The 13,451-nt window shown below is 41.0% G+C and overlaps 1 protein-coding gene across 6 annotated transcripts in view; it reads right to left on the bottom strand.

Annotated features, from left to right (window-relative positions):
- LOC134359051 (arginyl-tRNA--protein transferase 1) overlaps window positions 1-13,451 on the bottom strand; it is a 183,041-nt gene that overhangs the window by 23,418 nt on the left and 146,172 nt on the right. For 5 of the 6 annotated variants that reach the window (XM_063071915.1, XM_063071920.1, XM_063071914.1 and 2 more), the window contains one exon: window positions 9,243-9,363. The exons of the other annotated variant lie outside the window; for it this stretch is intronic. In XM_063071915.1, coding sequence (XP_062927985.1) covers window positions 9,243-9,363 — 121 coding nt within the window. The remainder of the gene's footprint in view (window positions 1-9,242; window positions 9,364-13,451) is intronic. 6 annotated transcript variants of the gene reach the window in all.

Genomic DNA, 13,451 nt, shown 5'->3' with positions numbered 1-13,451 from the left:
TGGATCATAAACTCCACTTTGACTTTAAATTCTGCTACAAGCAACTCACTTTGACAGATAGATCAATGACAAGAATATAACCAAATTGGTAGCAAAACATGACTATCTTTGCAGAATGTTGTAGTAAAGCTCAAAAGACCTTTCATAAAATTTGCTAATTTCAGAATTCACAGACATGTGAAGAAAAGTTTAAAGTTCCTGGAAACAATAAATTATAGTGCTCTCACTAAAGCTCTTCAGTCTTGTGCATTGATCTATCAAGTACGACCTCTCTGCACTCCATTGAAGCATCATTTGAAGTCAATTTTCTCAGTATTTTCAGGTGGGGAAAAGTAAATAACTACCAAACTGACAAATTGAACTCATGCAGAATAATGATGAATAAGCCCATAACTCAAGAGAATCTCAGCATCCAGCAGTGAAATATTTAAAAGCTTCATATTTGATCCGGTAAAAATGACACAAAGTTATATAGGAGGATGTGAAAAGCATACTGAAGTCATTCCAGTATTGCTTTATTTAATTAGTTAAATAAGAAAAATACAAGTGCAAATGCTTCAACCTGATTATTAAATAAATGCTGCTGATCACAATTAAATATATACTGTATGCATAATATTTTCAAAATGCAGAGTTGAATTAACTGAGGAATTTTACCAGTTGCTGCACTGAGGTTGGTGATAGATGGAACCTCTGCTTATTATGGAATTACTTGTCTGAAATCAGCAACATGGAGATGATTTAAAAGAAGCAGCACTAGAATTAGATTTAACTTTTTAACAGTGCTCCTAACCCATCCTTTTTAGGCTTGATATGGATGACAATATAAAAGCAATTATATGAAATGCCTTTGGCACAATTTTACTATTTGCATAATCTGTTAATATCTTTGTAATATAATACTTCCATCTACTCTAACAGGTTATTGGCTAACAATTACATTTTTGGACTACTGAACCAAAGTGCAAGTTAAAATCTTATTATAGAATTTGTATTGAAGAAATTAAGTAAACCTGGAATTAAAGCTACCACTATCTATGGTTAATTAATTCTGGATTATTCTAAAAACCTATGGCTGAGCAACAATAGCATAATAATGGAGACAGCTCCCTAATTGATCTCAGAAGTCACCAACTGAAATACCAGCTCTTCTTCTGGACATTAACTGATGATCTCAATACAGTTGGTCAACAGGCAATAGTGGTCTGCATCTGTGACATGTAAAGGGTACTCCAGTTCATTGGAGGGTGAGGGCACAAACAAGTGCTGTGTATAGAGTTCAAGCCAGAACTTTGATGAGGCAGATTGCAAAGTTAAATGTAGACAATGAAATGCTTGGCAAAGCACCAGGTTACCAGAAAAGAATGCATGACAACTACAGGAGTATGAGAGCAATTCCAACCTTGCAAAAGGGTTTGTGTAAATTTTGAGCCTACTTTTTCCTGATATTAATTTGATAGAGGATTTCATTACAATACTTGTGGACTCAACAACCTTGCCTTTGATAGGTGTTGTCTCTACTGCAGCACAAGTAAAAGTTCAAATGCTGAGTGTCGCAGAAGAAGCAGTGATGTGTACCATAATAGCAATATGTCCTCTTTTTAAATGGTTGAGTGGTCCCTTGCCAGTATGGCAATGGCCAAATGGTGCAAGAATCTGTTGGCCTCTTTCAGAACAACATTGGTGCTCAAATACTTGCCACTGTTTGGTATCCTTGCTGTAATGTGCCAAGCAGCAAACCCAGGCTACTGTGCACAATCTTAATTTACATACTTCAAAGCTGAGATTTCTGGGCCTGAGGTCATCTTTGAATTTCATTTGCAGCCTCCAGATCAGTGGTAACGCTGTATGTGGAACACTATACTCACAGACTGTCAAGACAGAAAAAGTTTGATCATCAAATTCAGATTTAGTAATTCTGACTTCATATTATTTAATTCCCACATATGTATCAGAGATAACTTGGGTGAATGAATTCAAAATGAAATGGAAACAAAACTCAATACAATGCATCACTGACAAAAGGGGAAGCAAAGTTCACAGCTCTGAGGTTTCTTATTTAGCTCTTCCATAAAGCCATCAATTTATTGCCTCTCTCTGTTTATTTCTTAAACCAATTTTTTCTTTTCAATTACTTATCTGGTATAGTTTTCAGTTACTGTTTCTAGCTGGGCTCTCTTTTTTACCTTTCTAGTAGCCTCCCTTCCACTTGTGGGTGATGATAAATTTAATTTTTCTGATAACTATCTTAAAGCCTGGAGGGGAAAAAAAGTTTGTCCTGTTCACTAAATCTAAATCCTTCACAATTTTGAACAGCTTAATCAGAGACAATCTTATTCGTTCTGCTCTAATTAAGAGAAATCCAGTTTTCCAAGTTACTCTTTATAATCAAAGTTGCTTATCTACACCTTAGAAATTTTTCATTTACTTTCTTTACATCTTGACATCATTATCAAAATAACAAATGTGGTTATCACTTGTGTTACACTGCACTGAATCAAAATAAGCTGCAGAAAGTTATCAACTCAGTCAGCTCCATCATGGGCACTAGCCTCACCAGCATCTTGGACATCTTTAAGAAGTAATGCCTCAAAAAGGCAGCATCCATTATTAAGGACCCCCATCACTCAGGACATGCCCTCTTCTCAGTGCTATCATCAGGGTGGAGGTGCAGGAGTCTGAAGGCACACATACAGTGATTCAAGAACAGCCTCTTTCCCTCTGCCATGAACACCACCTCACTACTTTCTTGACCTAGAATTTTTTAGAATTGTAGAATTTATTTAAATCTTACATCCATCCCACAACATGAGAGAGTAAAAATCTTTGTGTTATGACTCTGTTTCAATGTACGGACATGTGAATTTAAAAGTCTAACGGCTTGTAGAAAGAAGCTCTCTTTCTAGGCTATTGCACCTGGCTTTAATGCTGCGGTAGCGTTTGCCAGACGGAAGCAGCTGAAACAGTTTATAGTTGGGGTAACTGGTGTCCCCGTTGATCTTCCAGGCCTTCTTTCTACACATGCTGCTATAAATGTCCTCAATGGAGGGAAGTTCACATCCACAGATGTGCTGGGCTGTCTGTACCACTCTCTGCAATGCCCAGTGACCAAGGTTTGCGCAGTTTCTGTACCAGGCGGTGATACAGCCAGTCAGTATACTCTCAGTAGTGCCCCTGTAGAAGGTCTTGAGGATTTGGGGGCTCATGCCGAACTTCTTCAGTTGCCTAAGGTGGAAGAAATGCTGTTGTGCTTTTTTTGCCACATAGCTCATGTGTACATTCTAGGTGAGATCATTGGTGATGTGTATACCGAGGAACTTGAAACTACTGTACTCACTCTCTCACCTGCAGACCCATTGATGTTGATCGGGCTGAGCCTGTCTCCATTCCTCCTGTAATCCACAATCAGCTCTTTTGTTTTTTGGACATTGAGAGAGAGAGAGAGAGAAATTGTTATCTTGGCACCACTGTGTCAGAGTGTCAACTTCTCCTCTGTAGTCTGTCTCATTACCACTAGAAGTAAGGCCAATCAAAGTCATGTCATCTGCGAATTTGATCATCAGATTGGAGCTGTGTGTGGCAGTACAGTCATGAGTGTAAAGGGAGTAGAGGAGGGGATTCGGAACACAACGGGGGGGAGGGGCATATGTGTTGCGGGTCAGAGGTGAGGGAGCCTATCCTTACCTCCTGTCGACGATTCGATAGGAAGCCTAGGATCCAGCTGCACAAGGTGGGGAGGCTGAGGTCTCTGAGCTTCCTGTCAAGTCTGGAGTGAATTATGGTGTTAAATGCTGAACTGTAATCCAGGAACAGCATTCTAACATATGCATCCCTCTTCTCCAGGTGAGTGAGGACGGTGTGTAGTGCTGCAGCTATGGTGTTATCGGTAGACCGGTTCCATTGGTAGGCCAATTGTAGGGGATGCAGTGTGGGTGGTAGCATGCTGCAAACATAGTCTTTAACCAGCCTCTCAAAGCACTTGCTTATAATTGAGGTGAGTGTGACAGGGTACCAATTGTTCGGCCATGCTACCTTTGTTTTCTTAGGTACAGGGACAATGATCGACGATTTGAAACAGGAGGCACTACACACTGGAAGAAGGAGAGATTAAAAATATCCGTAATCACACCAGCCAGCTGTTCTGCACACACTTTGAGGACGTGCCCTGGGATACTGTCTGGCCCCGTTGCCTTGCAGCTCTTGACACGTTGAAAAGTTCTACGTACCTCAGCCTCAGAAATGACCAAGGTGCAGGTCTCGTCAGCAACTCTCCTCGAGGCTTCAGTCCTATCAACCTCGAATCGAGTGTAAAAAAACATTTAGCTCATCCAAGAATGAGGCGGCCAAGTGGGCTGCACTGCTGCATTTCCTCTTGAAGTCTGCCATGGTGTGCAGTCCTTGCCGTACGCTGCGTGCGACATTGTTGCAAAGTTGTGACCGGATTTTGTCCCTGTATTGCCGTTTTGTCACCTTGATGACTCTACGTAAATCATAGTGGCATCTCGAGCTCCTGTGGTATCCAGAGGCGAGGGTTTTATCCCTTGTGCTAAGAGCAACACGCACTGAACTATTCAGAATCAGAATCAGGTTTATTATCACCGGCATGTGACGTGAAATTTGTTAACCTAGCAGCAGCAGTTCAATGCAGTACATAATATAGAAGAAAAAAACCAAACTAAAATAATAGAAATAGATAAATAAGTAAATCAAATACAATATACATAAATTGAATAGATTAAAATCGTGCAAAAAACAGAAATAATATAAATTTAAAAAGTGAGGTAGTGTCCAAGGGTGATGACACAACTATTATTGGTAGAATCTTAGGTGGTGATTTTTGGGAAACAATGTCTTCAATGCACTTCCGAATGAAGCTTGTGACCATCTCTGTGTAGTCAAAGATATTCTCAGCTCGAAATACCTCCCAGGTGACGCTATCAAAGCAGTCTTGTAACATTGAGACTGATTGGTTGGACCAGCAGTGGGTAATTTCCACTATGGCTGCTTCCTGCTTTAATTTCTTCTGTAGGTGGGTAAAAGCAAGATGGAGGAATGGTCAGACTTTCCAAACGGAGGGCGGAGAAGTGCTTTGTTGGCATTGTGGAAAGCAGAGTAGCAGTGGTTGTGTATGTTTCCTCCCCATATGCTCACTTTGATATGTTGGCAGAACTTCAATCAAGCTCTGGTCAGCGACACTTGGTTAAGGTCTCCAGCAATGATGAAAGCAGCCTCTGGGTGTGTGGTTTCATGGATATTGATGATTTTGCAACATTCATTGCAAGTTATGTTGGTAACAGCTTGTGGTGGGATGTACACAGCTATAATAATAACAGGCGTGAATTCTCCAGGCAGCCAGAAAGGTCGACATAACAGCACAAGGTACTCCAGATCCGGGGAGTAAAAGGATTTCAGGGTGTGCAGGCTACCTGGGTCGCACCAAGGATTGTTCACCATGAAATATACTCCCCCATCTTTACTTTTCCCAGAGAGGTCTTTAGACCTGTCCACCTGGAACACAGAGAGCCCGATGGGTTCGATGGCTTGGTCTGGTATTTCCTCCAACAATCAGGTTTCAGTAAAGCATAAGATGTTACAGTGCTTTGTTTCCTGTTGGTAGGATATTCTGGCTCTCAGCTCACGCATCTTGTTGTCCAGGGACTGTACGTTGGCCAGGAGTATGCTAGGGAGCAATGGCCAATTTGCGCGCTGTCTTAACTTAACCAAGACACTGGCTCTTCTTCCTCATCTCTTGCGACACTTCCTCAGTAAAGCCGGTGTGGCGAATGAACCTCACGTGGTTTGTGCGAGCAGGGGGTCCCGGTGGTAGAAAGGCAGCACGTTACGATTGAGTGCCATCTTTTCAAGTGCAAAAGAGTCAATTGATCATACCTGATGTGACTTTCAGCTTCTTGTAAGAGAAGTGCAGAAAGAAGTAGAGCGATAAGCAGAAAATTACAATGTCAATTCAGAGTACATAACATGGCCTCCGTACACGGCACCATCTTGGGCTACTTGTTTTACTTAACTGTTTAATATATAGCCAATAAAACAAATGAGAAAGAGCCTCCGTAAACTATTTCAAAATATAAACTACAAGCAGTAACCAGCTTTGAAATTAAAAGCACAGCTGCATGCGTAAGCACCACTTTGTAACCCTCCCACCTTTTCCCACCCACTGCTCCTCTCTCTTGCCTCTCAGAATCATATCCAAGTCATTCACATATAATACAAATAGCAAAGTCCCCAGTACTGATCTTTGTGGAATACCACTAGTCATGACCATCCAATCGTAAAACCAACCCTCTACCATTACCCTCTGTCTCCTGTTGCCAAGCTAATTCAGGACTTCAGATTATTAACTTCAGGAAGAGGAGAGAACCAGTAACTTTAAGTTCCTCAGTGTTATCATTTCAGAGGACCTGTCCGGGGCCCAGCACGCGACTGCAGTTCAGAAGAAAGCATCCCTCTACTTCCTTAGAAGCTTCTGAATATTCGGCATGACATCTAAAACTTTGACAAACTTCTATAGATGTATGGCGGAGAGTATATTTACTGGTTGCATCACAGCCTAGCATGGAAACGCCAGTGCCCTTGTAGGAACAGCCTAGAAAAATGTAGTGGATCTGGCCCAGTCCGTCACAGATAAAGCCTTCCGCGGCATTGAGCACACCTATGTGGAGTGCTGTCCACCATCAGGAACTCCCACCAGCCAGGTCATGCTCTCTTCCTGCTGCTGCCATCAGGAAGGAGGTACAGGAGCCTCAAGACTCTCACCACAAGGTTCAGGAACAGTTACTATTCATCAACCATCAGACTCTTGAACTAGTAGGGATATCTTCACTCAATCTATCACTAAACTGTTCCCATAATCTATGGAGTCACTTTCAAGGACTCTTCTGCTCATGTTCTCAGTATTTATTGCCTATTTTTTTTTGTATTTGCACGTTTGTTTTCTTTTGCACATTGATTGTTTGTCAGCCCTGTTGGGTGTGGTCTTTCAATGATTCTATTATAGTTCTTGGATTTACTGAGTATGCCCACAAAAATACTCAGGGTTATATGAGGGGTGATTGATAAGTTCGTGGCCTAAGGTAGAAGGAGTCAATTTTAGAAAACCTAGCACATTTATTTTTCAACATAGTCCACTCCTACATTTAAACACTTAGTCCAGCGGTCGTGGAGCATACGGATCTTGGACCTCCAGAAAGTGTCCACAGCTGGGGTGATTGATAAGTTTGTGGCCGAAGGTAGAAGGAGATGAGTTAACAGCTCTCTTTACATGCACAAGCAGTTCAACTCTGAATGATTATGCAGAAAGTTTGAGGTTAACAACTCATCGGGGTGATTGATAAGTTTGTGGCCTAAGGTAGGAGATGAGTTATTAACTTCAGACTTTCTGCATAATCACTCAAGAGTTGAACTGCATGTGCACGTAAAGAGAGCTGTATAACTCATCTCCCTCTATCTTAGGTCACAAACTTATCAATCACCCCTGCTGTGAACACTTTCTGGAGGTCCAAGATCCATTTGCTCCACGACCGCTGGACTAAGTGTGTAAATGTAGGAGGAGACTATGTTGAAAAATAAATGTACTAGGTTTTCTAAAATTGACTCCTCTACCTTTGCCCACTAACTTATCAATCACCCCTCATATATGGCGACATACATGTACTTTGATAATAAATTTACTTTGAACCTTTGAAGTTACCTTGGATTCCATGAGCCCTAACCTTGTGACCAGTCTCCCATGAAGGCCTTGTCAAAGGTTTTATTGAAATCCATTTAAAATCTCATCTATTACCTAAGTCTACATTGATACTCCTTGTTACCACTTTACAGAATTCAGTCAGATTGGTCAGGCAGGATCTCTCCTTGCCAAAGTTAGGCCTTCTTCAATGAGACCATCCCTTTCCAAGTGGTTATTAATCAGAAAGTTTTTCGCATCTTCCCTACCATTGATGATAGGTTCCATAGGTCAAAGGTTATCAGGCTTTACTCTGCTCTTTTCTCAATGGATGGGGTGGTGCAAATTTACTGTCCTCCAGCTCTCTAATATCTCACTTGCTTCTCGTGAAGATTTAAAAATTTTGGCCAGAACCTTGGCAAACTCTTCCGTTGTTCCTATAATAGCACAGGACAAATCCCATCTGAAGCTTTTGAAAGCACTACTTTCCCTTTACTTATGGAGATCTGTACTAGATACTCATCTAATTCTTCACTGAATTTTTCAACTACAATGTCTATTCCCTTTATGAATAATGATGGAAAGCATTAATTTAGGATTTTAACCATACTTCTCGGCTCCAAGCACAGATTGCCCATTTTTTCTCATTGGTTCCTAAAGGATCTCATCACAACGTTGACCAAAACAGTAGAATTCCACCATAAAATTAGAGCAATTGCACTTCAGATCAAGGCAGCATTGACTGAGTGGTGCATCAACAGGCCTGGTAAAACTGAAATCAGTGCAATTAAGGACAAATATGCCAAATGGTCAGAGTTGGGCCTTTGTGAGAAGAAAGATGAGAGTGATTGTTGCAAGTCAATTATCTCAGCCCCAAAATATCATGGCAGGAGTCCTTAGGGCTGTTTCGTTGACACACTTGTCTTCAATTTATCACAAACGACCTTCATTAGGTCTGAAGTAGTGATACTTCCTGATAAAGGCACAATGTTCAGTTCTTGTCACAACTCCTCAACAGACAAAGCTGTCCATGTCTTCTGCAGCGAGTCACCCCAGAGCCTTTCTACTATCTTTAACCAAATCCCCTCAGTCCTGATTTTGAAATGTTTTTTTCATTGCTGCTGGGTCTATATCCTGGTATTCCCTCCCTGAGACATTATGGGAGTCACTTCACCAGAAGAAATCCAGTGACTGGCCACCACCTTCTCAAGGGCAATTAGGGATGGTGAATAAATGCAATTCTCAGATCCCCCCCCGCCAAGAAAAATCAATAAAACAAAACAGAATTGTTACGCTCAAAACAAAATGGTGAAATAAGTGAAGGATATGTCCTCAGCAGCAAGATACAATATCATAGATACCTTAACTAAACAGACTGATCGCAAACACTTCATCCAAATAGAAAAATAACATTAAGTAGAGGTAAATAAAATATAGAGTGATTTCCTTCATAAGAATTGATTATATTCTTCTGAACATTAACAAGGTTTCATAGCGGCACAATCAGTTAGTTAGCTAGTAGGCAAAAGCAGCCTAATTCGTCAGTCTGTAAACTAACCTGCATTTGAATCTTCATTTAGCCGGCTATACTTAGACTGGTCTAACTTTGCCCGACACATCTCAATGGGTACCCAGCTATATGTCTCTGGACACAACAAATCGGATGGATGGTACTGACCCTAGGAAACAAAAGAAACGCTGGATATAAGTTGTACAGTTACCGTGTGAATGTCTCTTTATTGTAAATTAACAAACCTTGAAAAACAGAAGCAAAATGAGGGGAAATTCAATGAAACTTTAAAAATATACAAAGCAACTGTGTGAAAGGTTGTAAATGTAACAAGAGTACATTATTCCTGAGAAAGCACACAAGCCAAAGTAGTAAACATCTTGTGCGACGATCCATAGCATGATGTTTTTATTTTAAATAAGGCAGCCACAGACAACTGGATAACACCCATAAATGTACATTCACTATGTGATTTTGCTTCAATAAAACAAGGGCAGGTTCTGTCTGTGTGGAGTTTGCACATTCTCCACGTGACTGAATGGGTTTCCCTTGGACGATCGGGTTTCCTCTCACATCATAGAGCTGGTTAGGTTGCTAGGTTAATGGGCCATTGTAAGTTGCCTCTGGTGTGTAACTGAGTGGAAGAATTTGGAGGGAGCTGTTGAAAATGTGGGGAGAATTGATCCTACATAATCTTAAATGTACAAGAATCAAAACATATCAAACTACCACATTTAAATAAAGCTCTGTAAAGTCAAACACTTTTTCAGTGATGAAAGGAATGTCTGAAGAACTAGCACCACATTCTATATTCTTGCAGTAAACACACCTACATTGAATGGGTAAAGCTCTGGGAGTAATGTCTCCCTCTAGATTCTAGAGCCACTGACAGTATTTAGCAAATAGAAAGTGCAAAGTAGAGTCTAATCAGAAAATAAGGAAGATTAATAAAACTACAAAGTTAACAATGTTTATAACCACTAGAAAAATAAACAATGCTGAACTTTTTTGTGGACTACATTAATTATGGTAACTGCATTATTGATCACAATAAAATTGATTACCTAAGTACTAACCCCCATTTGACATGCCAAATTATCACTGGTGCAGCCAATTGGTTTATGAAGTCACATAATTATTTAAATGGAGATCACCGTGTGCAGTCAAGGTGTTTCAATTGATTGTAGTAAAAATAAACACGAGAGGGCACAGTTTTAAGGTGCTTGGAAGTAGGTGCAGAGGGGATGTCAGGGGTAAGTTTTTTATGCAGAGAGTGGGAAGCGTGTGGCATGGGCTGCCATTGACGGTGGTGGAGGCGGATATGATAGGGTCTTTTAAGAGACACCTGGACTGGTACATGGAGCTCAGAGAAATAGAGGGCTATGGGTAACCCTAGGTAATTTAAGGTAAAGACATGTTTGGCACAGCTTTGTGGGCTGAAGGGCTTGTAACGTGCTGTAGGTTTTCTATGTTTCTAAATACGCCTGTGTCTGGAAGGTCCAACTGCTGGTGAGTCAGTATCCTGGCAAAAACTACACCATGAAGACAAAAGAACACTCCAAAGAACTCCATGAAAAAGTTATTGAAAAGCACAAGTCTGGAGCTGGTTACCAGAAAATTTCCAAGTCATTGAACATCCCTTGGAGCAAAGTGAACTCACTCGTCGGTAAATGGAAAGAATATGGCACAGCTGTAAATCTGCCTAGAGCAGGCTGTCCTCAAAAACTAAGTGAACATGCAAGAAGGGGACTAGTGAGGGAGGTCACCAAGGGACCTGTGACAACTCTGGAGGAGTTACAAGCTTCAGTGGCTGAGATGGGAGAGACTGCGCATACAGCTGTTGCTCAGGTACTTCACCAGTCGCAGCTGTATGGGAGAGTGGCAAAGAGAAAGTCACTGTTGAAAAAAACTCACATGAAATCTCAGCTAGAATTTGCCAGAAGCACTTGACAGACGGTGAAGGCAGCCGGAAGAAGGTTCTATGGTTTGATGAAACCAAAATTGAGCTTTTTAGCCATCAGACCAGAAACGCCAGAAAAATCAGGAAAACAACAGGAATTCTGCAGATGCTGGAAATTCAAGATGCTGGAAATAAAAGTTGCTGGTGAATGCAGCAGGCCAGGCAGCATCTCTAGGAAGAGGTGCAGTCGACGTTTCAGGCCGAGACCCTTCGTCTCCATAGCCACTCATTTTAATTCCACTTCCCATTCCCATTCCAACATGTCAATCCACAGCATCCTCTACTGTCATGAGCAGGCCAAACTCAGGTTGGACAAACACACCATATGCTCTATCTGGGTAGCTTCCAACTTGATGGCATAAATATTGATTTCTCAAATTTCCAGATCCTCCCCCCCCCCCCCACCATTCGCCTTCCTCTTTTCCCTCTCTCAAATTATCTTCTTATCTACCCATCGCTTCCCTCTGGTGCTCCTCCCCCTTTTCTTTTTTCTATGGCCTTCTGTTCTCTCCTATTAGATTCCCCTTTTCAACCCTGTATCTCCTTCACCTATCAACTTCCCAGCTTCTACCTCAACACCCACCCCCAGGTTTCACTTATCACCTTGTGTTTCTCCCTCTCCTCTCCCCACCTTCATCTTTTTTTCTCCAGTCGTGCTGAAGGGTCTTGGCCCGAAACATCGACTACACTCTTTTCGATCGAAGCTGCCTGGCCTGCTGAGCTCCTTCAGCATTTTGTGCATGTGTTGCTTAGACTAAATGCCATTTTTGGCATAAGCCAAACACTGCACATAATCAAAAACACATCATCCCTACCTGAAGCATGGTGGTGGCTGCATTATGCTGTAGGGATGCTTCACAAGAAATTCTTGGAAGAAAACCTGATGCAGTCTGCACGAGAACTGTGACTTGGGATAAGATTTGTTTTCCAGCAAGACAATGACCCCAAGCATAAAGCCAAAACTACACTGGAATGGCTTAAAGACAACACAGTTAATGTCCTGGAGTGGCCAAGTCAGAGTCTAGACCTCAATCCAATAGAGAATTTGTGGATGGACTTGAAAAGGGCTGTTCACTCATGATCCCCATGCAATCTGACAGAGCTTGAGCAGTTTTGTAAAGAAGAATGGGGAAAAATTTCAGCATCCAGATGTGCAAAGCTGATAGTGTCACGTGACTGGCAACAATGAATATAGAATTGAGTCAGGTTTTATAAAAACAAACATTTATTAAACTTTGCTCAAAAATAGTGAAATGTATTTAAACGATTAACTTAACCGGAAGTTAACCGCTATACGGCAACTCTGGAACAGTTCTTAAAAGGGTAAGTGCGAAAACAGTTCTTAAAGTGGTAAATTCGAACACAGTTCTTAGAATGGTAAATTCGAAAGTCCAAGAGATTTATACAGTCAATTAGGACAGACTTTCCTGAAGTAAAGAATTCCTCAAAGATGTGTCGTTACTGCTGATCCCAGCCGGAACCTGCCTTGTTCGCAGGATTCACGACGACGGAAATAAAACAGTTTAAAGGAACTGACCTTTTCCTCTAGCGAATAGACACTGCACTATCCTTTCTACTTTAGCAGGAGATATCTCAGTTGCAGGTCACTTTTACTTGAACGAAGATTCAATAAAGGTAGATCTTCTCCAAAACCGCCAAACAATATCAGCTTTACTCGACTTGGCGAATTCCTGTACTTTGGTAAGGTCTTCACTCTCCAATACTTCTTTCAATAGAAAGTAGAACTCCACTTTAAAACAAAACTGCGTCATAAGCCAAATACGCAGCAAAACAGAATATCTAACACAAAACTAAACTGAAAAACTAAACTATGCCACGAGGGGTCTCCCTTTTATATACCTGTTGACAAACAGGTCATCATGTGACCTCACTGGCGGGAAAATTACATCATGTGACCTCTGCAAGACCATTACATCATCCTAACAAGACAGTCACAATATATCCATGAAGTATGTAACAATAGAGACCTATCCACACAGTCTCAAGGCTGTAATTGCTGCCATAGGTGCATCTACTAAATTCTGACTCGAAGGGTGTGAATACTTAGGCAATCAATTATTTTTTGTTTTATATTTGTAATTAATTTAGATCACTTTGTAGAGAACTGTTTTTACTGTGACACAGAAGTGCCTTTTTCTGCTGATTAGTGTCTATACAGTATAATTTAAATGTTTACAATTTCAAGATGTTAATGTAATCAATATGCTAACCACATGCTAAAGAGAGAATTCTCTCTCTCTTTTTTCTCCCTCTGTCCCTCTCACTATAACTCTTTG

The sequence above is a fragment of the Mobula hypostoma genome, chromosome 19 (genome assembly GCF_963921235.1).
Source record: "Mobula hypostoma chromosome 19, sMobHyp1.1, whole genome shotgun sequence".
NCBI classification, from domain to species: Eukaryota; Metazoa; Chordata; class Chondrichthyes; order Myliobatiformes; family Myliobatidae; genus Mobula; species Mobula hypostoma.
Note: the sequence above shows the minus strand (reverse complement) of the source record. Positions and strands in the feature narration are given on the sequence as shown.